The 24,712-nt window shown below is 49.5% G+C and overlaps 1 protein-coding gene across 1 annotated transcript; it reads right to left on the minus strand.

The window, feature by feature from the left end:
• Positions 1-17,852: 17,852 nt before the first annotated feature.
• NKX6-1 (NK6 homeobox 1) lies at positions 17,853-19,631 on the minus strand. Its single transcript, XM_065736093.1, has 3 exons — positions 19,100-19,631; positions 18,841-19,013; positions 17,853-18,769 (listed from the first exon to the last, which is right to left on the minus strand). Exons 1-3 carry the CDS (start codon positions 19,629-19,631, stop codon positions 18,518-18,520), a joined length of 957 nt encoding a protein of 318 aa, XP_065592165.1. The 3' UTR covers positions 17,853-18,517.
• Between the last annotated feature and the right edge of the window lie 5,081 nt (positions 19,632-24,712).

Genomic DNA, 24,712 nt, shown 5'->3' on the forward strand with positions numbered 1-24,712 from the left:
AGATTGCATTGAAGCAAGCTGCAATTACAGATTGCTTGCTGAGGTGCCTTCATTTTATTTCCAGTGAAGAAAATAACATTATTGGCAATACAGTCTTCTGATTTCTTCTCTTTCTGCCCATTGCCCATTTTAGTTTTGTACCCTCTAAAAGGTCAAGATAGTTATTTTTTGTTACAATAGTGTATTGTGGAAATGCTATTAATGCATGTTGAAAGAGAAAGAACCACAGTGCATTGCATTGTCCTGCTTTTGAGAGCAGAATAACTCTGTCAGCTCTGAATGCTTTCTGAGACCGGGGAGTAGTAGAGAAAGCCACTCAGTAGTTGATGCCTGTCCTTCTCGAGCCTATTTTTTATTATTTATTATTTGTAGTGATTATTTATACTCACTGTCATTTATACTTCTTGTTTATTTATGGTTATAACACACTCATCATACAATATTAACCAACCTATAACACTGTAATTGATGGCTGTTTTTCATTATCCTTCATGAATATTTCAGTGTAGTCCACCCGATTCTTCTATTTTAGAAAAGCATTCAGAAGTGCAGTGTTGTGAAGTCCTATGAATACTAAGCTACCCATCCAAATGCCATTCATTACCTCTCCTCAGGCTTATTTAGGGGTATTGTAGCAAACACGTTACGTGTAGATGTGTACTGATAGAATCAGCTATACACATATGGCCACATTGCTATTGGGTAGCTTATGATTTAATAACTCCTACTTGAGCCATTAAAATCTGAGGGTTTAAGTTTGCCTGATTTTTGGTTGGCTTGTTTGTTTATTTGTTAGAACGATGGAGGCTTTGATTTAGAGAAATGTTTCAGCAATCCCATCCTTTTCTCAAACAATCTGGTATTCTCTACTGCTTCTGTCCCTGAAAGATGAAGAATGCTTTGTTGGACCAAATTTGCTGTGATCAGCTTAGAGGCTTGCTGCCTCCTATCTCTCAGAAGCAAGGTATTGCCTGAGGTGGGAGAGTTTCTCTTTCAGGATTACTATTGTCCAGCATTGGTGTAGAGTAATTCCTGTCCGTATGTGCGAGAACTAGGAGACAGCTGTTGTGGGTTGCTGTTAAAGTAGGCATTCAGCTGCAGTGGGGTTTTATTAAGCTGTGTGTTATCAAAATGGCTCGCTTATTAGCCTAGTCAGTAATCAACACACAATTTGCTTCTGTGTCAAGAAAAGTTGTTAAAAGATCTCTTCTTCCTCTCTGAAAATGCTCCTGTGTCTGATGAAACATCAAGTATCCCAACCAGAAATCCTTTGCTGCTCTCATGCAGAGCCATCACCCCAGGCTGGCTCTGTGGGAGGAGCACAGCCCTGCTTTGCAGGCCCTTTGAAATCCTGCCACGGTCAAAGCGTGCCAGCCGGACCGGCACTATAGACCAGATGTGTGCTTTGCAAATTAATGAAATGCCTTTTGAAATGCTTTTAAGTAAATGAGAGTTAAATTCACCCTAATTGCATTAGCCTCCATGGAGAGCGGTGTCTGTTCAGGGTCACTTCAGCCTGGTTTTCGGCTGCGTTCGGCATGTGTAAACTGGGCCCCTTTGGCCCAAGCGGAGGCTGCATCCTGAACCCGATATGAGTCTGGGTGCGGTGTGGGGCTGACCATGCTCCAGGCCCTGTGGGGAGGGAGGGGGAAAAGGGGAGAGGCCAAGCGCGGCGTGAGACAGTCTCTCCTTCACCAGAGCTGCCTTCTTCATCTTCGTCGCGGTCTACTTTCTTTTTTCAGATGGCACTTTGACAGAAGATTAATTCAAGTCAGCTGCTGAAAATAATTATTGCATTATGGGAGCAGTAATCATTATTTAGAACATGATTAAATATGTCTGCGTCTATTGACTCTGCCTATGATTTATGTATTTGTTTAGTCAATAGTCTAATGTAAATGATGTAATTAATTATAGATGGTGGTGTCAGGTCATTGGTAAAAACAATCTGATGAGAACAAGGCCCCTGTTTTTTCCTGACAGATGCGGAGGGAGGGCGGGAGGGACGGGCAGAGTTGAGGGAATTCCAGGGGAACTTTTTCATGTGTGAATGGCGGCTGGGATCTCAATTTGCATGTTGTCTTTCTCTTGTTCAGCATTCGTTTAGAAATTGAAATAACTTGTTAAGCAAAGGGGAAGGGAACACATGATTGCAAAGAGGACACCTGGGAGTAGTGACGGCGAGCAGCTAAAGAGCCAGCTGCTCCCTAACACGAGAGAGCGTGCCACTATCATTTACCGCTTCATAAAATTAAATGTTTTCCAAATTAAATCAGTAGGCAGCATGCAGGAAGACCTACTATCTCTAATAACAATTTTTCAATCAATATCGGGGGCCCTGCCGATCTGAAATCGGAGCGAAGGAGCCTGGGATTGGCTGGGGGGAGCAGGGGGAAGGAGGAGGTGGGGGAGCTTTGAGCGGCACAGCTTTCAATCAGAGCAAAAGTTAAAAAATATATATATGCATGGTGGATTCTCCATCACTGTGAGTCTATTCCCCATAGATTTTTCTCTTAACTGATAATTCGGTCAGTCACATTCCTCAGAGGGAGGTCACGGGTCACCCCAGCCCCTGTCAGGCCTCAGAGAAACCATTTCCATTTTAATGCCACAGCTATAATCTATCAAAGATGTGATGTACAAGATACAATGAATTTAAGTGGTCTTCATATATCACTGAGCTTTCATGCCTTCACCTGGGTAATAGTCTGAATTACTCTCCCTACCTCACAATCTGTCACCCCCAGTAAAATAACTGCCACGCGGGTGTTAATGGCAGGTTTGTCCAAATTGGGGCCGTGGTAGCCGGAGGCATTATACATCATAAACTTTAGCATTCAGTGCTTAGCCTGGCGGTGTCAACAATTGAAAATTATTCCGTAAATACTTCTGCGGGCCTGTTCTGCTCATGTTTTTATTTATGGGAGCGGAAATGAGCGTAGCTGGACCAGCACAGGGGCCATCTGCTTGTGCAATTGCACAGCTAATGCCTATATTTAGATGGGATGCATCCACTTCCCTGTCCTTACGGAAATGCATGGTATGTAATGCGTGAGCTGCAAGTGCGGGTGGGGTTGCAGAGCTGGTATAGCTGCGTCTGTAGGAACGTGTGTCTCCTGCCTTGTCTTCAGCTAGCTCCTGTGCTGGCACGTGTCACCAAGAGCCTTCAGCTCCAGCAACTGCGTCTAGAGTGTGGCTAAATAGAGCCCTATGCCCTGGGTATGGGGGGTATGGGGTTTTGTTCTTGCTTTTGTTTTCTTTCTTTCTTTTTTTTTTTTTTATTCAAGCATTCAAAGTTAATTTGGAGGTGATTCAAAGTTTCAAAGGAAGTATGGAGCTGGATTTCAGTAGCAAAGGCTGGATATAAGGAAAAAGCTTCTTTTCAGCCACAGTGGTGAGACACTAGCACAGGCTGCCCAGGGAAGTGGTGGAGCCCTATCCCTGGGGCTATTGAAGAACTGTGGAGATGTGGCACTGAGGGATGTGGGCAGTGGGCAGTATTGGTGGGTGGTAGGAGGATGGTTGGACTAGATGGTCTTAGAGGTCTTTTCTAACCTTAATGATTCTGTGAAGGATCCTTTGAGGAGTAATATTCCTCCTACAAAGGGAGGACAGAGCCTGCTCTGCTCTCACACCAACAAATGTGTGGATGGACAGAGACACAATGCACAGTGTGAAACTTTTTCTGGCAACTTTTTCCTGTGTGAAAACCACCGTTACCTTTCAAGATGTAGTCCAGTGGGTGCAGTTCTTCTGTGACAATAGTGTTTGCTCAGTTCAGAATTTCCAAAGTTCTTCTCAGCCTCTCAGGGTCACATCGACCAGGAAAATTCAAATTAGACGCTGTGGTTTCAGCCCTGTGTCTTTTGTGTCTGCTGTTATTCTGATGTTAATGCATCGCAGGAAATACTTGCTAAGCTGCTTTCTTTCCGAGATACTTCCATATCCTATCTTCCTAGGATAGATATATCCTAGATATTTTCGTATTTACAATGGGGAGAACCTGCCATACTGTCTCTGTTAACATTACAATCATTGCAGCACCAAAGAAGTGGCTAACTAAAATACTTCTTTTGTAATCTTTTTAATGGAAGAAAGCAATTACATGCTTTAGCTTCACCAGGACTTAAGTATGTGCTTAGTTTCAAGCACATCGTTGAGTACTTTCCTAAATCAGGGTCTCGATTTCCAACGTTGCGGTTTTTTAACCTGGATATCATTTACAATACATTGAACTCTTTTCTCTTCTGACATATTATGCTGATCTATGAGTTGGCCTTCATTTTGTCCTGTTAAGTAGAAACCCATTTCATTGTGAAATATGTTCCTCATACTTTCTCCTACCCAGGGAGAGAAAAACATTGATAAACATCATGTGGCAGCCATTCCTCAAAAGCTTCCAACAGATCTCAGGAAAGGAGAAGGAAAATAAATATGAAGCAACTGCTGCTTGTTGAGGTAGATGCTGACTCCATGAAGGAGTGAGTGGGATTCGAGGTTAGAGAAGCAGGCTGCAGCAAATCCTGCCTCTGCCCTTCTTCTATCCAGTATGTAGAAGTCATTTGACCTCAGTTCAGGTGGAGTTGGAACAAAGTGTCACATCTAAATGTGCTATGTTGTTTAAAGCCTGGGGCTGCCAGTGGAGTGCTACAAGTGGTGGTGACCTTTCCCAAGGACTCCTACTGAACGTGAGCAGTGGACTTTTTAGAGCAAACAGTTTATTATTCCACTAGCATTGGATTTTAAATTTTCCCTCAGAATTTCAGGTTTCTTTGGGGGACTTTTTTAAGGCAGATTTAGTCAAGTTGTAAGGCAGCATCTGCTCACATGTGTCATAGTAGTATTGTGCACCAGATCTGTCTGTGTTTGTGTAACTTCTGGATCTGCTGCAGATCACCTCTGACTAATTCTTATGTGTCTGAAACATTGCTGGTTTCAGAGAAACTGAAATCTTCTGCCCATTGCACAACGTAAGAGAGCTATTTCAGCCAAAGGACAACATTGGCACAGAAACAAATGGCTTTGAACTGACCATGAATAAATTTGAGCAATTACATTATTTCTAACCAGCAGAGGAATGAGAGACTGGAAGAGCCATCTAATATGAAAAGAAGGAACTGGAGCCCTGGGCAACTTTAAGATGAAGCTTGATCAGTTTATGAAGGCAATTATATGGCAGAGTCCTCTATAGCATTCTCAAAAACCACAAGCTGGTTTCACTCGTCTCTACCAGCCCAAGCCTGCAGACAGCAAAAGTCCATTTCAGCTTTTTTATCTAGTGAGCAGAGAGTATGTGAGCTTTCTGAAAGAGTGCATCCACAATGGAAGCACTGTGCAGTGCTACCATTCCTTAGAGCACACTGCCCATAGCAAAATTCCCCTTTCCATTTCTCCTTGCCGAGATGCACATGAACACCACAGAGGAAACTGAGAGGGTCATACGTGATGAGCCAGCAAAAAGTATGGAAAAATCACCCTGAGCTACTGGTAAACAAGTTCTGTTTTCCCCAAGTCAAAGACATTTTTATTAGGAGTTTAATACTTCACCATGGTGCAGATATACAGCATGTATGCTCTTTCCCAGAATTTCACCCTTATTTCAGTTTAGAGTTTGCCCATAAAGCTCCAGTAATGTTTTTCTTTTAGTAGTGACACTTAACAAAATAATTAGGCAATTAATTGCCTAACTCCACAAGGAGCAGCAATTATTTTTTTTACTTAAAACACGTAAAAAGCTGTGTCATTTATTGATAGAGAGTCGCATAATATTCCATGGCAGAACAGCCCTCTGGAGACATTACTCTATATGCTGTGAATGCATTTTGAGAATAATAAACAAAACTCAGCTAAATCTTAAACGAGCTAATTCCTGTATTTAAAAAATACTGCCATTCATTACAATTATTTATTGTTTATCAGTGTGCAGATGACCACAGGCCAGTGAGAACGACCCAGCCTGTACCCCCAGGAATTTACAGCCTCAGCTCCGTTCTGGTACAATACCTGAGCAGCTGTGCTCACACAAGCTCCTGTTCAACAGGGGATGTAAGCATGTGCCTGGCTTTCAGGAGGACTGTGGAACCAAGGTTTATAGCAGGCATGTGTTTTTAAAGTTTCTTCATCAAAGCATGGGGTGCTGCTTCAGATCCACCAGAGGCTGGTGAGAAAGACTACCTACTGTAATATGCTCAGAGCTTTAGTTCAAGTGCTTCTATTCTTTCCAAGATCAAGAGGTGAGATGAGAACAGCTGTTGAGGTCCCTGTACCATTACTATATTGTGTTCGAATAATACACAAGACATCGTTTGGTGGGAAGAGACCTTTAAGATCATCAAGTCCAACTGCCATCGCACCTCCACCATTGCCCTCTCACCACATTCCTTAGTGCCATATCTCCACAGTTCTTTGGCATCCCCAGGGGCAGTCACTCCACCACCTCCCTGGGCAGCCTGTGCCACTGCCTCGCTGCTCTTTCTGAGAAAAAATGTTTCCTAATACCCAACCTGAACTTTCTCTGGCACAACTTGAGGTCATTCCTTCTCATACTGTCTCTGGTACCTGGGAGAAGACGCTGACCTCCACCTCACTACAATCTCCTTTTAGGCTGTTGTAGAGCATGTGGGGGCTCTCCTCTGTACCACAGATACTCAGTTTTGTTGTTACAATTTTGTGGGCATAAACTCCTTGGATGCTACATGTACCATTTATATGACTTGATCTTGTATTTCAGTGGTTCATTCTCTGATTTATGCTGCTTAATTTAGCCTGTACAATCTTCATCATAGCAGTAGCTCATCAATGAATTTATTGGGTTCGGATAGTCCTGCCGTCACTACATGTAGGGTGCTGAATTGTTTGGTGCAGAGTTGTCCAAGATGAAACGCAGGCAATGCTCTGGGAGAGACTAGGGCTTCCCCCAGCTGGTAGCAGAGTCTGGGAGCTGGTGTCAGGTGAAGAAGCTGCTCAGCTGAGTGGTGAGGATGTTTATACCTCATTCCATTACCAGTTGATTTTTGCTTTGCAAGAAAACCTCCCTGAAAGTCCAACGTTGTCGTAATGCGCCACAGTGATGCTCTTGATGTGGTGCGATTTCCTATTTCATTTTGAAATGGAACTGTGCGTGTTTCTTCTTCTAACCTCCCTTTGCAATAGGGCACCAAGTGTTTAAAGCCTCACGTTACTCAGCATGCGGGGCCGAATGTCAGTTTGTCAGAAATGAAACGTTTTGATTAGATCATCCTTAAATTATTCCAGAGCTTTATTTTGCAGAGAATTTGGCAGCACTTCCTCCTACGTGAAGCAAAACCAAATATTGAAACGTAGAGCCTTTGCAAAGTGTACATCTGTCACCGTGCAGCTCCTATATTCTTTTTCTATTTTCCCCAGATAAAGAGGAATTTTATTTTAAATCTGGGCTTTTAAATGCCTGAGAAAATAGGGCGGTCACAGAGCCATGGCTTTAAACAAACTTTATTTGGGCGCTTGACTGACTGGCAATTGCGGGCAATCATTTTAGCTGTCACAAGGCCTGGAGAAATGTGTGAGAGCTCTTCCATGAAATGTTTATATTTCATAAACAAAATGATGTGCTTAACAGTCAGAGTGATGGGAGGGTTCCGGCTAATGCATTTTCCAATGTGTGAGGCAGATTATTAATGCGCTCCAGTAGCTGTTAATTTCAGTTTGCCGGAATGATTTATGGGGAGGTAAAGGAGAGAGACATAATCTAATTGAGATCAGAATCGCTGTTCTAGGAGAGGAGCACCAGCACGGGCCCCAGTCGCAGCGGAATGATTAATATCTAATAAGCAAATAATCCGTTAAATTATTATAAACATTACTTCTGACAACTCTTTTGTTGCCGGTGGGGAGAGCAAAACAAGCAAACAATATTAACAAAACCCCATGTAAATTTTCTGGGCATTTCCGTTTTGTTACACAGAGATAAACATCGGACAGTGAGGAGAAGGAAAACATCCTGTTAGGGGAACACATGGGTCCTGATCGATCGGACATAAGTGCAGAAATGTTGTGCTGCATAGGAACAGCCATTGGGAGGGGATCGATCTCAAACAGGAGGAGAGTTTCAGGAAAAAGTGTGACATAATGCGACAGAAGGCTTTGGGCAAAACCTTTCTCATCTCGGTTTCCCTCCCAGAAGGAGGTGTAGGTAAACCACATGTGCCTACACCTTGCCCCGTAGAGTATTAGAATAACATTTGGGGTTAGGCAGAAACAGTTTTGAAAAGTCAGATACTCAGTCGAGTGCCTTCTGTGGAATCCTTTAAAGTCCTTGTGTGGCTCTGTTGGCTGCATCCAGATGAAATCATGTAGGGCTTTCCGTGAGGGTTGGCAAGCCCAAAATAGAAGCAAGTGTTGCTTGTGCCTAATGCAGTCGGGAAAGCTATTTAAGAACAGTTTGTCTGCTGGAAGTATGATCCTTGCAGAGCTGCCAGGATCAGGGAGTGCTAGGAGGGGATCAGGCGTCTGCCTGAGTGACAGCCGTAGAAATTGTAATTCAGCTTCTGGGGGTGCAATTTATCTACTGGGAATGAGTAACCAGAGGGAGCAGGGTGTATGAGCTCTCCTTGGTACAGGTGGGGGGCAGGTAGAGCTCTCCTGCCTGATACCTTGAGGTTGTGCACCAGGTAGGCTTTCAGTCGTGAGCACGCCATTATGGAAATTGTCATTGATTCTCCACAGAAAAATGACGGTGAAACCATGGCAGGATGTGCACAGTGTGAGCACACACTCTACTCAAGGGTGGATTCTGAGAGGAAGCAGTCTTAAGTCACATGTTATTTTTTTTAATCATTCAGCAGCCCCAAAGCCCCTAATTTAGGTCTGGAATAAGACCAATGAAGAACCTAAAACAATCAGAAAAAGAGAAAGTAGCATGATTCCAGCTAAAAAAATGAATGGACACCTAATCCCCAAATAGAGGATAACAAGATAAGCAGCAAAACTTTGGCTTTGGGCTCATGCTTTCCCAAACAAAAGTCTGCTTTCCATTAACTGGATGAATACATCCAAAAAATGAGCCACAAGCTTTGAACTGTAACGTGGGATCTCCTGTTCTGAGTTGATGCTATTAATCTCATTGGCAAGGAACTTCATCTCCTTTGCTAATCCCCCCATTCTAGTTTTTAATTCTGAAATCATCGTTATGGTAATAAAACCCACGGTAAAGGATCTTAGCCCTCTTGGAAAGAGGAAAAATGCAGTGTCTCATTTTTTTTGCTCAAAGGGATGCCTCTCTGGGATTGTTCAGTCTGAGAAGAGGAGGCTCAGGGGAGGCCTTATGGCTCTCTACAGCTGCCTGAGAGGAGGTACTAGCATAGTGGGGGTCAGCCTCTTCTCCCAGTAGCAGTGGTACAGTGAGAGGTGATGGCCTTCTGTTGTGCTAGTGGAAGTTTAGGTTGGATATTTGGGAACGTTTCTTCTCAGAAAGAGTGGTGAGGTGCTGACACAGGCTGCTCAGGGAGGTGGTGGAGCCACTGTCCCTGGGGATGTTTGGGAAACCAGGAGATGTGGCACTGAGGGATATGGTTAGTGGGCATGGTGGGGATGGGTTGACAGTTGATGGATGATCTTAGAGATCTTTTCCAACCTTAATGATTCTCTGAGATGAACCTCCAAATAGAGCTCAGTTCAGCATTGGGAGATGACACCTCTGCTGTCTCTTCCCTGTGCCCAAATCAAGCTTCTTTAGGAGGGACACAGAAAGCTTGAAAAGCATCCTTCTATACTTGTTCTTCTTTAGTCCAGCTTCCTTTTCTGTTTTTCTTCTCCTGTCTTTTTCAATAGTTGGCTGTAATGAAGTACAATGTAAAGATCTTACTAGAAACCTTTTACAGAGGTGGAATATTGAGTTCTGACAGTGTGATGAGCACAGCCAGGGTCTGGGTTAGGGTAGAGCCCTCCGTATAGAAGGACCTACCTACAGCCTCTGTTTGTGACCTTCAGTTCCTCACCTTGGAAGTACTCACTGAGACTTCATTCCTTTGTCTGCTGAATTCAAATTCCTTGCATCCCCACTGCCCTGAGTAAGGGAGACCAATCACTTTTTTAAGGTCAATGAGAAAAATAATTGAGGTTTAAACTCTTTAATGAGCAACACTGTAAAGCATGCAAAAATAATGACACGTACAGCAAGAACATACATTTTTTCCCCAGGATCGTAGGAGCATTCAGCTGTAGTCAGGCACTGGAAAAGTTATTTAAAATCATACCCCATTCTTTCTGGGTTAATTCAGCCTGTGACCCAGTGTGCTGCTCATCCTAATATTAACTCTGAGAAACTTTTCTTGTAATCGTGTGGAATTTCTGTTTATTATTCTGGCTGTTGTGCTTGGCTCCTTTCCCTGCAGCACACCATGGTGGGGTGCTAGCAGTTAGCCATGGAGAGCACCCGTGCAAACACGCAGGCACCCTCTCCTCAGCTGCAGGTGGGCTTTGCAGGGTTTGTTCTTTTCTAGTCCGAAATGTACTGCAAGCTAATCCTGACATGCAAACCAATGGCGTTGATGAAGGCTCTTGTGACCCAGCCAGAGCCAACTGAACTGCTGGGAAATGCCTTGCTCAGTGAGCCACCAAGTGCAGACGCTCCTTCAGAGCTCCTGCAAGATGTCCCGTGCCTTTGAGTAATACCTCATAAGGCCAGAAATGTTCAGCTCTCAGGTGCTCTGCAATGTTCCCTGGCAGAACTTCATCTTCCTTCCCGTCCACATCCAGAAATAGACGTGCAGCAGCAGAAAGTGTTTAAACAACTGACAGCTTCAGAAGGCCCGGGATCTCAGTCTGGATAAGGGCATTTTGTCTTCCACATTAACAGTCCTGGAATGAGGAGCTAGGTAGGCACAGGCTCATGTTTTATGGAACTTGATGTTGAGATTTTCTTTGCCACATTCCTGTAGCTGCCAAAACTATGCCAGTTCTCTTTTCCCAGGTGTGGTTGCCGGAGTGGGGCACTGGCCTTCAGTCCCACGAAAGGTGCATTCCTCTCTTATCTCCTAAATATTTCCTACAGCATCGGTGACAGCAGAGCAAAGAATGTGTGAAGTAATGGCCACATTTAGGTTATCAGACCCGCTTTATTTACCGTGCATAGCATTTAACGTCCTAGTCCTATTTACAGAAGTTGAGGACAGTGTGTTGAAAACATACACTAAGTCCTAGTGTGTGAGCCTCCAGTATTAGTTCCCAATAGGGTGACACGGGAAGATAGTACCTTAGCTTCAAGGGCACCAACAGATGAAATGCTGTTTAAAATTTGACATGGTATATCAAGGAAGGCTCTGTCAATAAATTCATCTGTCAGCTGCAGTGCTAGGCTGTGTTGCAGGGATTTATTTCGTCACATACACACAGACAATATATAACCAGGATCAATACAAAGTATGCATTGTCTTAGTAGTCAGAAAGGGACAACTCAGCACAGCTTGGTTTAATAAATGGAAAATGAGAGCTTGTTTGCCTTGTGCAGACAGCAGAGGAATACCCAGTGCTTCCAGCAAGGCCTCCGAGCTGCCATCTCCTCAAACCTGGATTTGAGGACAGGCTCTGCAGAGCAAATGTCCACGTACATGCCTCTGGAAGTGCTGTGTTCCCTCTCCTTTCATCTACAACCGTTCCTCTAGAGCAAAATATAACGGCAGTATCTCCACTGGCATGTTGGCAATTTATAATAGATATTTTCAAAGCACCTTAGAGTTTGGACCCTGTATTGCTGAAATCAGACACACGGACCTGGCTTGGGGTCAGCGCAGCAAGTTTCTGCCTTCATCCCAGTGCTTCTGGCTGCTCATGCTCATCTGTCCCAGGTTTTGCCTGGAGAAACTCCCTGTTTTTATGCACAGTCCCAGGCAAGTTACTCTTGCCACAACAGGTGAAACTCAGAGCTGCACATGTCAGCACACAGCATTGTTTTCAGTCAATCGGAATCCCTACCAGCCCTAATGGAAGTTGAGTTTGACCTTTAAAATACAGAAATACAGTTTCTACAAGTATAATTCTTCTTTTTCTTAAACTGTTACCATTGTAAATTATGGGGCTAACAGCTGGCTTGCAATGAAGTCAGCTATTAATTGTACGTTCACTACCCTGCCTTGTGTAAATCAATATGAGAAACGAGCAGTCTCCTGCTATCCAGTGCAGATACAGATACTCTGCACTGGGAAGTAATTTAAGGGTGGATGTCAGATCACTTGGAAAGGCTTCTTTCCTTTACAGAAAACAGGACAGTGCAAAGAAATCCTTGCTCTGTAAAGGTCCTCCTTATTCCCCCTGGGATTCAGTTGGAAAATCTTACAGCCCCAGCCATGGCACAAAACTGGTGCAGTCATTCTTGCACAAGAACATTTATTTTCCAAATCTGCCCACTATGGTCCTGGGGATGACATTAGAGGTGATGTGCTGTATATTCACGTTATACCCTTGGATCAAGGCTGCGAATTCTCAAGGATTTTCCTTTCTGGATTTTGTTCTTCATTTGGACTAACTTTGCTGTGTACATTATGCAACTGAAGGTAGTTTTCAATCAGCATGCCTCAGATTCTGATAAAAACATACTTTGTTCATGTTCAAGTATGTGTTAGGAAACAGAGACATTTGTGTTGGTTGTCCTGTAGAGCTTGTGAGTCCTACTGGCACTCCCCAGAAGGAATCAGCAGGTAATTGAATGACAAAACCTATGTTTCAAGGGTTTATTTTTTTTCCAGGATGGGCAAAATTCAGATGTCTCTATTCTGGTTTTGTTCTTTGGTGTCAGTTTTACCCAGAGTGAGCCAGCCATCCCGCCCTGCTCCCAGGCACACCACTGCCCCGTGCTGCTCTGTCCTGGGGCATCCACGGGGCTTTTCTGACATTTCATTTACGACCCTTATGTAACACCTCATAGAGGTGTCTCAGTTCAAGGAGGAGGAAAGTACAAGAAAGCTATCAAGTTTAAAGGAACCACTGTGAAGTAGTGCAACTGCACAAACCTTGTTTTGGGGAGCAGATCGGATTATCTGTATACTGTACCATAAATGGGTTAAGAACACAAGCAGGAGGTGCCTAGTTTGTTTTTTGTTATTTATCTTTCTTTCTCTGCTTTTTTTTTTTTTTTTTTTGTAAATTATTATTATTTTCTGGAATTCATGTGTCAGATATTCTTTGACAAACATTATTTCCATCCTTAAATTGAGCAACGAATTGAAACCGGTGAAGGGAAAGGAGAAGAGAGTATATTCTGTGGCTGTGTGTTTTAAATTGCTGTTTCTATTGATAGGTTTGTCTCACGCTAAACACAATTTCAACAATACAGAAAGCACAGGCTGAAAAACTGAGCTCTAATTAAATCAGTAACGTTTCATTATTTCACGGGGACAATGCAAGTCTAAAGCGATCTTTCTGCTTAAAAATTAAATCAGGCTCCACGTGAAAGCCTGCCGTGCCGGGTGCGCTTCACATGCAGCCTTCGGAGCGCGTCTGCAGCCCCGATCCCTGCTCCTGCGTTAACCAGCGCCGGCCAAGGGGAGAAAGCACGGTGGAAGGCAGAGAGGTACACGAACAAACTTCAGCGGTCGGGTCCCAAAGTCACCCCGGCACGCTCGCCTTGCTAATCCTCAATTTGCGATTCCGAAGAAAAAGACGACGAGGAAGAAGGGGGAGTTCACAATTCACAAACCAATTTGTGTTGTTTCTGCAACACTGCAAAAGTGCGACTCATGAATATGCTGATGAAATTGCAATGCGAGTTTTGGCACCATTTCATCACCTCGGCTAGATTAGGGAGCAATAACACCATAGGTTTACATGTCTTCGGGAACTGCTGTGGCGGAGGGGGGAGGGGGGAGGGGGGGAGGAATAGGGCTGCAATATTTATAATTCGACAAAAATTGCATTGCCTCTCCCACAGAATAGCACTATCGCCCGCTCTGCGTGGGAGCGGTTGGTGAGTCAGGCGAAGGGCTCATCCCTCCGGCAGAGAGGGAAGAAGCAGCAGGACAGGCAGGCAACGTGAGTGTCAGGAAGATAACCATCTCCGTTAGCGGTCTGTGCGGAAGAGCACAACTGTGTGATACATTCATACAAAAACCGTGGGTGAAGATGGGGCTCCAGCATCTGGGGATTTTGTGCTGGGGAAGTAAGACCTGGAATTTGGACTGTGATTTTAGATCCTCACTCATCTGTCACTGTGATATGAAAGCGTGCATGTATTTGTTCCGAATGAGGAGTTTGTCCCCAAAACCTCTGCAGTGCTGTATTCAGAAGCGATCGCTGATATAAAAGAAACTTCAGAGCAGTACATCTCGTCCTGGCAGTTATCTACCCACGCACAGCCTATGGCACCATAAATACAAACACTGCTGCACTGAATGTGCTCATGTCATATGGCAGGAGAGGAAAGAAGCACCCAATACTGGGATAGGGGAAAATGCAGAAGGAGCAGAGTCCTCTCTGAGAGTTATTTACCCGTGTGGCACCCTGTGGGTATCTGGGACACTGAACAGCATCCCCCCTTGCTGGTTTATTTACTAACCATCATAGTTATTCTTTTCATTACTCCACAGTGTAATGGTTATTTTATGAAGGCTCATTAAATTTAATGAGACACAACCAGATTTTATTGCCTTCTAATAAAATGGGTAGGGGGAGCTGTTTTCCTTCTGATTCACACAGCTTCAGAGCACCTTAAGCAGCCCAGGTATTCTGCTGGGTCCCAGCGGGGCCCTGGCAGTCTTTCTGGTGGCCTCCTTGGGGACCTCAGGCAATTAACAGCTGTTCTAATAAAGATGCATGCAGAGATGTGCTCGGATGTGTAGAAGTTGGTTTTAGATATATGTTAGGTATACGTTCATCCTATGTACATGTATCTTAGACTGGAGGATTTTTCTTCCTGTGGAAGGCACGACTCTGCCAAATTGAGAAAGATGTTGTCATGGAAAGGAGGCACTGCCTGAATGTTTAGGGGTTGACGCCATGGGGTGAGGGGGGTTCTCCTAACAGGGCTTTGTGTTGCTCAGTCAGTTATTGGCTGTTGTGCAACAGCCCATACCGGGCACCCAGCCCGCCCCACGTTTCAGACATATGGGATCAGTGAGATTCTGGGAAAAGCATTCCTGAAGTACTTCTGTGGGGCCTGGGCAGGAAGAGGGTCCGGTGATCTCTTCTTCCTCATTGCCCAGAAATTACATCCTGCTAAAAATGGAGGTGAGGCAGTTTCCCTGGCTCCCAAACGAATGAAACCCTCCACACAAAGTTGGTGGAATTATTATAAGTAAATCATGCAACAAATGCAGCCTTTTCCCAGTGGTAAATAGACAAACCTGACCCTGCTTTCATAGAGCCACGGAACAGCCCGAGTTGGAAGGGACTCGTGAGGATCACTGAGTCCAGCTCCCAGCAGCTGTGTTGGGTACCGGGACAGACCCAAAGAAGAAGTTCCTGTTGTCGTTCTCTTGCAGTGTACCATGATGCTGTTGTTTCTTCCTGCTATTATTACAGAAATCTCGTTAGTGACTGCAGAGTACTCGGGGTTTCTGCAGTTCTGCCCAGCACGTGGGCTCCTGTTCTGAGCTTTTCTGCCCTCAGATCCCTGTCTGTGCTGACCCATCACCCTGCTTCCTAAGAGATCTAGCCGTGCTCCTGTCGAAAAGCGGAGGGGGAGAACAAATAGATTTAAAACTCTTTGGCAATCGTTGTGGTGGGCTGGCGTTGCTGGAAATGTAACTCAGTGCGTTGCTCCTGTGTGTGGGTGATGCACCCAGTGCCTCCAGTGTGACAGTCGGTGGGAGCCCAGGTTCCTAGCCCGGCGTTACGGCACGGTGTTTAGCGCAGATATGAAACCGATTAGGAATTTTCCTCACAAAGGAAGTGTTAGCTGGGAGCGTCTCTCTCTGTTACAGTTTTTCCCCATAGGCGAAGTGGCTGAAGGTCTCTCCCGGGGAAGTTTCTCGGGAGGAATTACACGTGCAGCGCGGGATAAGAGGCTGCGGCCGGGTTCGGGTTTCTCGGAGCAGAGGCACTGAGGCTGCCGCCTCCCCGACGCGCAGCGGAACAGCTCCATCCAGAGAGAAATCGGCCCCAGAGCAGGGGAAGGAAGCTCCGGGCTTCCTGCGAGCCGGCGGCTCCGCTCCGCTTTCCTCGCCCCTCGGTTTCCTCACTAAATCCGCCCCTCTGTGAGCGGAGCTCGGTGATGTTGGCCGGCTCGGGAGCTCCTTTCTCGGCTGGGATGATTTGTAATTGTGGGCTCCGAAGGCTCGCACCCGTTTAACTGTGAAACTGTGCGCCCGTGGGGAACGGCGGCCGTGTGCGTGGGGCAGGGATGGAGCGGCGGAACGCCGAGTGTGCAGCCCCAAAAGTGGGAGAGGAGGGACGTGGCCCAAAGGCCGAGTTGAGCCGGAGGGGAGCTCTGTCGTGATTTGCAGAACTGACAAGATTTCGTTGCTGATAAACATCCTATATCCTTCTCATCAAGGGAGCGATGAGGAGGTATATATATACCTGTACATAAACAACTGCCTGTCGCCGTTAGGGGAAAGCTGGGGATAGTCTATTCTTGCCTTAATGCAGTGATCTAATTAACCCCCAGTCGGAATTAAAACGACCTTAGATTGGCCTTGTGACCCCGCCGCTTAACGCCGTTAACTTTACGCGAGCAGTTCGGGGCGGGCGGGAGCGGCAGCCGCACCTCGGCACACCCGTCCCCTTCCCGTCCCCGGGCCCCCAGCCGGACCCGCACCCGCTCCCTTCCTTCCCCGCAGCCGTTCCCTTCCCCGCAGCCGCGGGGCTCCGGGCTGAGCCGCCGTGCCCGTCCCGCTCCGGTGCCGGGTCCGCCGCGCTCCGAGCGCCGCCGCCGTGCGTCGGTTTCTGTTTACGGCGTGATGCATTTGAGCCCGAACGCGTTAGGTGCATTATTCATTGGGTACATTTGTCAGAACATGCGTGTGTATAAAGAACTAATGATCCATATTAAATTAATGACGCTATAAAAAAGAAAAATACCCCGTCCGTGCGGCTTATGACGGCAGCTCCGGACTTTGACAAACCGTAGGGAAGAGCGAACCGGGGGAAGCGGCTCCGAAATCGCATTTCTCGAAATGCGCCCGTACACAATGTTGGTTTTATTAAAACAAATTAATTCAGTCATTAAGGAATCATACGGCGAGTGTCTCATAAGTCAGGACCTCCAGTGGAACAAATTGATTAAATGACTGTGTAATAGTCTCTTTAAACAAATCTAGTGTAACAAGTTAATAGATCTGCTCAATTACCGGGCGGCGGCGGAGGGGGAGGGGAGGGGGGAGGCCCTCATTACGTGCGGGATTTGGGGTGTGGGGTGCGGGATGGGCGATGCGTGCCCCCGCTGCCATTTGGCTGAGTGTTTGCTCCCCGCCGTGACCCCGCCGCTTTCTCTGTAGGTTTTTATTTGGTGAGTGCGCGGTGCCCATATGTCACTCTAATAGTCGCTATAATTCTTGAGCAATGGGGCTCGTATTTTACCGCGGCGAATTAAAAAGAATGCACTTTAATAATAATAATTAATAAAAAAAAAGAATTATATATATATATATGTATGTATGTCCCCGAGCAATACGCTGATGGCACGGCACGGAGATGTATAACATCCCGACGCGATGGGACAGGGGGACGCTGCCCCGGGGACGCGTCCGCGCTCCGTCCTATGCCGCTCCCGCGGCCGCGGGCACAGCGCATTCTGCGCGGCGTCTCCTTCTCCGATGCTCTCCGCGCTCGGCCCCGTGCCGATGCTTCCGTAACCCCCCCCACCCCGTGCGCGCCCCCCCCCCCCCCCCCGCGCACCTTTCCTATTTCTCCGTACCCCTGATGAAGGCAGCAGACGGCGGGAGAAGGGTTTAATTGGTTTTATCGTTGTTTTGTTTGCGAACAGAAAGTGCATTACATCGAACGGGGCTTGCAAAGGGCTTTTCCTTCTCTTTACAAACCGAACTGGTTTTAATATAAATTAATAAAGGTTAAAAGACGCTATGTCACGATAGATCATCGTTATTAGCTTAAAAAAAAAAAAGGAAGAAGAAGAAGAAGAAAACAATTTACATTCTATAGTATTCTGTATGATACAAAAGGAAAACACACCTTAAATTCAATGACAGCAACTAAATGGATTTTTATATTCCGACCGAAAGCGGCTGCGCCAATTCCCACCAGCGCGAGTTTCGCTCTTCTGGGGGCTTTTCTCTCTCCTCTTTTCTCGGCACGGCCTCGGGCACCGCACCCCGCCGCGATGCGGGCGGTCTCCCCCCAGTCCGCGGGGCCCGGCGGCCGTACAAAAAGAAAACGAAGGTATCGTACACGGGCGCTATTCACAGCCGGGACCCACGGGGTATTTACAAAGAGCCTTCAACAGGTGGCCCCGCCGCCGGCGACCCTACCATAACGACGCCGCAGTCCGGCCCGGCTCGGCCGCATCCGACGGCTCTGCAAGAACACGAGCCCGCAGTCCGGCTCCGGCCGCTCGGAGCGTAGAAAAATAGATCTGTACATGTGCGCGGGGCTACGCGGAGGCCTCGCCCTCGGCGGGGTGCGGCAGCAGCCCCCCAGCGCCCGGTTTGTGTTTCTTGAGCAGCTGAGCGATCTTCTCGTCGTCCGAGTTGGGGTCGAGGGGTTTGTTGTAGTCGTCGTCGTCGTCCTCGTTGTCCGAGGCGCCCTTCAGCCGCTCCGTCTCCGAGTCCTGCTTCTTCTTGGCCGTCGCCATCTCGGCCGCGTGTTTCTTCCGCCACTTGGTCCGCCGGTTCTGGAACCACACCTGCGGCCCCGCGCCGTCACCGCACGGCCCCGCCGCCGCCGCCGCCGCCCCCCCCGGGCCGCCCAGCTCACCTTGACCTGGCTCTCGGTCATGCCCAGCGAGTAGGCGAGCCGCGCCCGCTCGGGGCCCGCCAGGTACTTGGTCTGCTCGAAAGTCTTCTCCAGAGCGAAAATCTGCTGCCCGGAGAAGGTGGGCCGCGTGTGCTTCCTCTTGCCGTCCTTGTCCAGCAGGATCGAGCCTTGATCTGCCGGAGGGGGAAACAAACGCGCGCGGGTTACGCTCCGCTCCGCTCGGGACGCGCGGCCCCCGGGGCGGCCCCGCGGTACTCACGCGGCGCGCAGCCGATGCGGGCGTCCCTCCAGGGCGGGCCCTGCACCACGCCGGGCCAGAAGATGGGCGCCCGCCCGGGCAGCTCGGCCAGCGGCTTCGCGTAGCGCCCGGCGGCGGCCACGGCGGCGGCGGCGGCGCCGAAGTAGAGCGCGGGCGGCGGCGGCGGCGGCGGGGGGCTGAGGCTGCCGAAGCGCGGCAGCGCGGCCAGCAGCGCGGCGGGGCCGGCGGGCGGCGGCGGGGCGGCGGCGGGCGGCGGAGCGGAGGGCCGCCCCAGGATGTCGTTGATGCCGTGCGGGGTGGCGGCCGAGAGCGGCGCCGGGAGCCCGGCGGCGGCCTTGGGGCCGGGGGAGCCGAGCGGCGGCGAGGGCGAGGCGGAGGCGGGCGAAGAGGAGGCGGAGGAGGGCCCGGCGGGGTACGCGGGGTACGGCGGCGCCTTCATCTCGGCCATGCTGTGCAGGGCGGCCAGCGGCGGGCTGCCCAGCAGGAAGGCGCCCTGCCGGGGCGCGCCGTCCGTCTGCCCCAGCGCCAGCATCGCCCCGCCGCCCGCCGGCCGACGCCGAGCCGCCCCGGGCGGGCCCTAGCGCCGCGGGGCCCCGCCGCCCGTCCCCCGCATCCAGCGCGGCTCTTAGCGGGGAGCTGCGCGCCCGAGCGGCGGCCCCGCCGCCCCACCGGGCATCGGGGCTGCGCCGCGGCGGCCGCCCCGCGAGCGCTGCGCTCGGCCGGAGGAGGGCTGCGACGCGCGGACGGCCCCGCGGGAGGGACGCTCGGGCCGGCTCCGGGCTCACAGCGGCGCGGGGGCCCCGCGAGCCGCCCCTTCGTCCTCCTCGGGGCCCCGCATCCCGGCCGCGGCCCGCCGCCTCCGCCTCCCGCTCCGCCTCCCGCCGCCGGCTGCGGGCTCGGGGCGCAGCTCCGGGCGCACTGCCGCGCCGCCCCGCTCCTGCCTCCTTTAGCGGGGCTCGGCCGGCAGCGGGCGCGGCGGCGGCGGCGGCGGGCGTGGGCGGGGCGGCGGGCGGGGCTGCGCGCACGGGCCGGGCCGGGCCGGGCTGGGCCGAGCTGAGCTGGTTCGGGGGGGCCGCGCTCCGCCCCGGCAGCCAACTTCTGTCTTCGGCCCGCCGCCGCTGGCTTTTTCTTTTCTTCTTTTTTCTTTTCTTTTCTTTTCTTTTCTTTTCTTTTCTTTTCTTTTCTTTTCTTTTCTTTTCTTTTCTTTTCTTTTCTTTTCTTTTCTTTTCTTTTCTTTTCTTTTCTTTTCTTTTCTTTTCTTTTCTTTTCTTTTCTTTTCTTTCCTTTCCTTTCCTTTCCTTTCCTTTCCTTTCCTTTCCTTTCCTTTCCTTTCCTTTCCTTTCCTTTCCTTTCCTTTCCTTTCCTTTCCTTTCCTTTCCTTTCCCTCTTCTTTCTCTTCTCTTCTCTTCTCTTCTCTTCTCTTCTCTTCTCTTCTCTTCTCTTCTCTTCTCTTCTCTTCTCTTCTCTTCTCTTCTCTTCTCTTCTCTTCTCTTCTTCTCTTCTCTTCTCCTCTCTTCTCCTCTCTTCTCCTCTCTTCTCCTCTCTTCTCTTTTTCTTCCTTCCCTTCTTCCTTCCCTTCTCTTCTCCCTTCCCTTCCCTTCCCTTCCCTTCCCTTCCCTTCCCTTCCCTTCCCTTCCCTTCCCTTCCCTTCCCTTCCCTTCCCTTCCCTTCCCTTCCCTTCCCTTCCCTTCCCTTCCCTTCCCTTCCCTTCCCTTCCCTTCCCAGTTTTCCTCTTCTTTCCCTTTTTTTCGTTCTCTTCTCTCCTTTTCTCTCACACTTCCCTGTCTCTTTTTCTCTTTCTCCTTTATTTCCTTTTCCTTCTCCCCCCCCTTTTATTTTCTTCGTTCTTTATGTTCTTTTCCTTTTTCTTTCCTTTCTCTCTTTCCTTCTACTCCTCCTCCTCTTTTCTTTCTTTTTCATTTCACTTTCCCACTTTCTTTCTCTTTTCCCACCGTTTCTCCTGTTTTCCTTCATCATTTTTTCTTTTCCTTGATCATTTTTTCTTTTTCTTTCCTTTTTCTTTTTCTTCCTGTTATTCTTTTCTTTCAGTTTTTCTTTTCCTTTTTTCCAATTTCTTCCTATTTTTGTTTTTCTCATTTTTCTTTTTCCAGTTTTTTCTTTTTCTTTTTTTGTTCATTTGTTTCCCTTTTTTTTTTTTTTCTCCTTCCTTTCTCCCTTTTCCTTTCCCCGTTCCCTGTCCATCCCCACTCTCGTTTCTCCCTCTCCCGTCCCAACCTTTCCCCTTTCTGACCTTCAAACCGGAGCCGTGGCGCTGCCCCAGGCCTGGCCCTTCCCGCTGCCACTGTCCCCGGGCAGCCCTGGGCCGGTGGGAAAAGCCTCGGCCCGGCCCGACCCGTTCGGGTCTGCGGGGCCGATAGGCGAAGGGAGAGGCGGGCGGGAGCAGCGCGGCTGGGAGCGACCCACGGGGCTTTGCTGCTGCGTTTGACACTGAGCACGGGGACTCGGGGAGAAAAGGAACAGAGCGGTACCCCCGGTGCCACGGGCCGCTGGAACGGGGTCCCCGTGTGCTGCTCGCGGTCCGGTTCCTTTTATGGCTGGTTTATGGTCTCTCACCGAGCGCAGCCCTTCGGGAGCCACCGCGGCAGCCGGGAGCAGGGAGCGCGGGGCCCGGGGGGGACCTCAGCGGAGCGGAGCGAGCGCTTTGTTTGGCGCACACAGTGCTCCGCCGTCACCGTGTGCTCTTCGCCAGCCGCCTCCTGAGAGTGCCGGGCGGCACTGGGGCACTGTGCGGGCACCGAATCGTTCGTGGTCCTCCCTGTGCCGGGAAAAAGACCGATCCGGGAACTGCCAGTGCTTTGCTGCGTGCTAATTCCAAGTCGTCTTCAAGATCCGATTTCCGAAAAGGAACACGAAGCATACAAATGCCGTCAGGATTTTATTTTTTTTTTTCACTCTCGCCCATAATTCACGCTGCAAATGTGCCCTTTATGAGAAAATGGTGATGCTGCTGCAGGACTGCCTGCAGCGGGGCCAACGCTGAGGGATCGTCCGCGGCACCGCGGCCCTCTCGCGCTCCTTCTGCTTCCTCCCACACGCGGGGCGGCCGAGGAGCAGCTCATTAAAAAGTTAATAGGTTAATCGCACCCGGTCTTATATTTCCCTAATGCAGAACGCCGCGGCTTCAGTGATGAGGCTGCGAGGCGTTACTGGGAGCCAAGAGAATGAATCAGACGTTTAATGGAGATGTGGAAGCGGAAATCTCTGCTAGGGCTACAAAAATGAGAGCCAACAATACACTAAAATATAATAAAGTTAGCATTAAAATTCCACACACGAAGTGCCAGCGTGTCCCCTCTTCTCTCGCTAGTCACAAACCGAGCCAAAGCCCCAACGAATGTCCGGAGCTCGGACTTCGGCTGCGGCCCCTCCGCTCTGCGTCCCCGTCCCCGGGCTCTGGGGGCTTACCCGGGACAGTACCCTCCGCGGAGGTTTGGGGAGCCCCTTTCTTAGCGACTCTCTCCCCCCTGGCCCGGACGGCGCTCGGGTGCTGCAGCAGAAATCCTTTTCCCTTCTGTTGGTCCGGACTGACCCCTACTGGGGGAGAACTGCGGAGCAGAGCGGGGCGGCCCCCGCACTGCGAGGGGAGTGAAGACTTTCTGTAGGTTTTGTGCATTTATTGTGAGAAACTGTTGCGGACTAAGAAAAAAAAAATCAGAAACAAGCGAACAAACAGACAAACCGGCGTTGCCCCACTTTGGTTTCACGTGAACAGCGAAAATGTGTGGAAACGTGACTGGCAGTGCTGGAGCCCTTCTCTAGTCCCTTTGGCTCGTGTGGGAAAACCGTACGCACAGTGGGGGCAACTCGGGGCATCATTCCCCCGTGGAAATGAGCGCAGCGCTTTGCTTAGAAGCTGCTGGCACACCGTGGTCCCGTGTCGGGGAACTGGACATCGTTACATCGGTGGTCCAAATGGGGACGGGAGGGAGAAAGTGCCTCCGGCGGCAGCTCTCGTTACGTGCATGTGTTTATGGCTTTTTAGAAAAACCACATTTCAGCATTTCCCATCACATCCAAGGCTGACGGGGCTGCACTGATTAGAAAATCCGATTTAGATCGTCAAGAAAATTCACTCGGAGCGGCGGAGTCCGTTACGCGACGGTCTTTGAAGACGTCTCGCTTCCCTCTCCGCGGCACAGAGTGCACTCCGCTCCCTGCGCGTCCCCGACGCCGCCCCGCTCCTCTCCGAGCGCGCTCGGCACCGCCAGGGGCTGCTGTGCCTCCGGGAAAGGCACGGATCCCTCTCGCGACTCTGGGAGGCAGCCACGGCCCTCGTCCCCGCGCCGGGGGCTCCGCCCGACCCCCCTGTGTTCGCTGTGAAACACTGGCTTTTCGCGGTTATGCAGCTTGCAGTGCATGGGAACGTACACGCGAAGGGTGTGTTGCAAATGCGTGGCATGTTCAGGCAGCCACAACGAGTTTGAGAATGAGTCTTAGAGGAAAACACCAGTGGTTTGCCAAGCAGCCACCGTGTCTGAAGCATCCTTTTGCGAAAAAGAAATAGCACGGAGGAAAGATCTGTGCACTGCTCCGCCACCTGGACCAAAGGGCAGCAGGTGGGACACTGCTTCCTGCAGCCACAGCCACCTGGTGACGTTCTTCACTCCTTGGTGCTTTGTTTGGAGGCAGCACGGCCGCTTTGCTTCCCTGGATTTCTGATTGTTGTTCTTTGTGTGGTTTGGCATACAACTGTCCCTACTTCATAAAGTTTATCGTGCAAGCTCCAAGCACATAATTCTCGGGCACAAATACCACGGGCTGTGACATTTTGCTGCCAGACTAGCAAATGCAAACAGCTTACTTGGCACGCTGGCTCAATGCAGGACAATTCAGCGCTGTCACTGGGTTTAAATTAGTAAAATATGGATGCTTATATTCCATTCAGGATGCCTTGGCAAAGCATCATTGTCTATCAGCACATGTTAACACCAACAGGACAAGTGTTAGAGTTTATATTGTATTCATTTAGAGGGAAAAAAGAGACTCCATTTTGTTTTGTTTTGTGCTGTTTCCGAGGAGGACTCACCTGGGAGCACTCAGGCTGTGCAACAGCGAGCTCCTGGCCTGCAATCCAGCTGCGAGCACTCCCCAGGCAGCACCAGGCACAGGCGCTGTTCTTCCCCACACGATCCCAGTGCCGCATGGTGCAGTCCCTGTGGTGCAGGAGCACCTGCACTAAGAGCTTGCCATGCACAAGCTCAAACACTAAGGCTGTGGTATGGCTGTTCTCTGCTTTCCTCTCTAAAATGACCCAGGAATAGGAAAAGATTGCAAATTGATTACACGCAGCATCTTACAGTGTTGTCCATAATTACTATAACCTGTGGGACGCCGTGCTGCTGCTGACGTTGTGTGACACTGCCATCAATGCCGAGCAGCGGGTATTGACATTTTCCACATCTCCACTGCTGTGTGCCTAAGTAGGAATCAGTTTCAGCGAGACAAAAGCTGCGAACAGTTTCTGATTCCAAGAGTGCCAGCAGCTGGGCTCCCCTCTGTGAACGAAGTGTAAATCTCGAAGCAGCATTCCAGGCCCGGCCGGCTGCGTTCCTTGGCCTCACAGCTGCCACGAGCCAGTTCCTTCGGGCTGCT

This window comes from Cyrtonyx montezumae, unplaced genomic scaffold, assembly GCF_038088225.1.
Source record: "Cyrtonyx montezumae isolate F1298 unplaced genomic scaffold, pur_monq_1.0 scaffold_2, whole genome shotgun sequence".
Taxonomy (NCBI): Eukaryota; Metazoa; Chordata; class Aves; order Galliformes; family Odontophoridae; genus Cyrtonyx; species Cyrtonyx montezumae.

Bases quoted from the DNA above. Each gene is read 5' to 3' on its own strand.
- NKX6-1 (XM_065736093.1), bottom strand. From the start codon at position 19,631: ATGCTGGCGCTGGGGCAGACGGACGGCGCGCCCCGGCAGGGCGCCTTC. The intron at 19,014-19,099 runs GTGAGTACCGCG...CCCCTCCGGCAG, and splicing joins CCGCATCGGCTGCGCGCCGC to ATCAAGGCTCGATCCTGCTG. The intron at 18,770-18,840 runs GTGAGCTGGGCG...GCGGGGCCGCAG, and splicing joins TGACCGAGAGCCAGGTCAAG to GTGTGGTTCCAGAACCGGCG.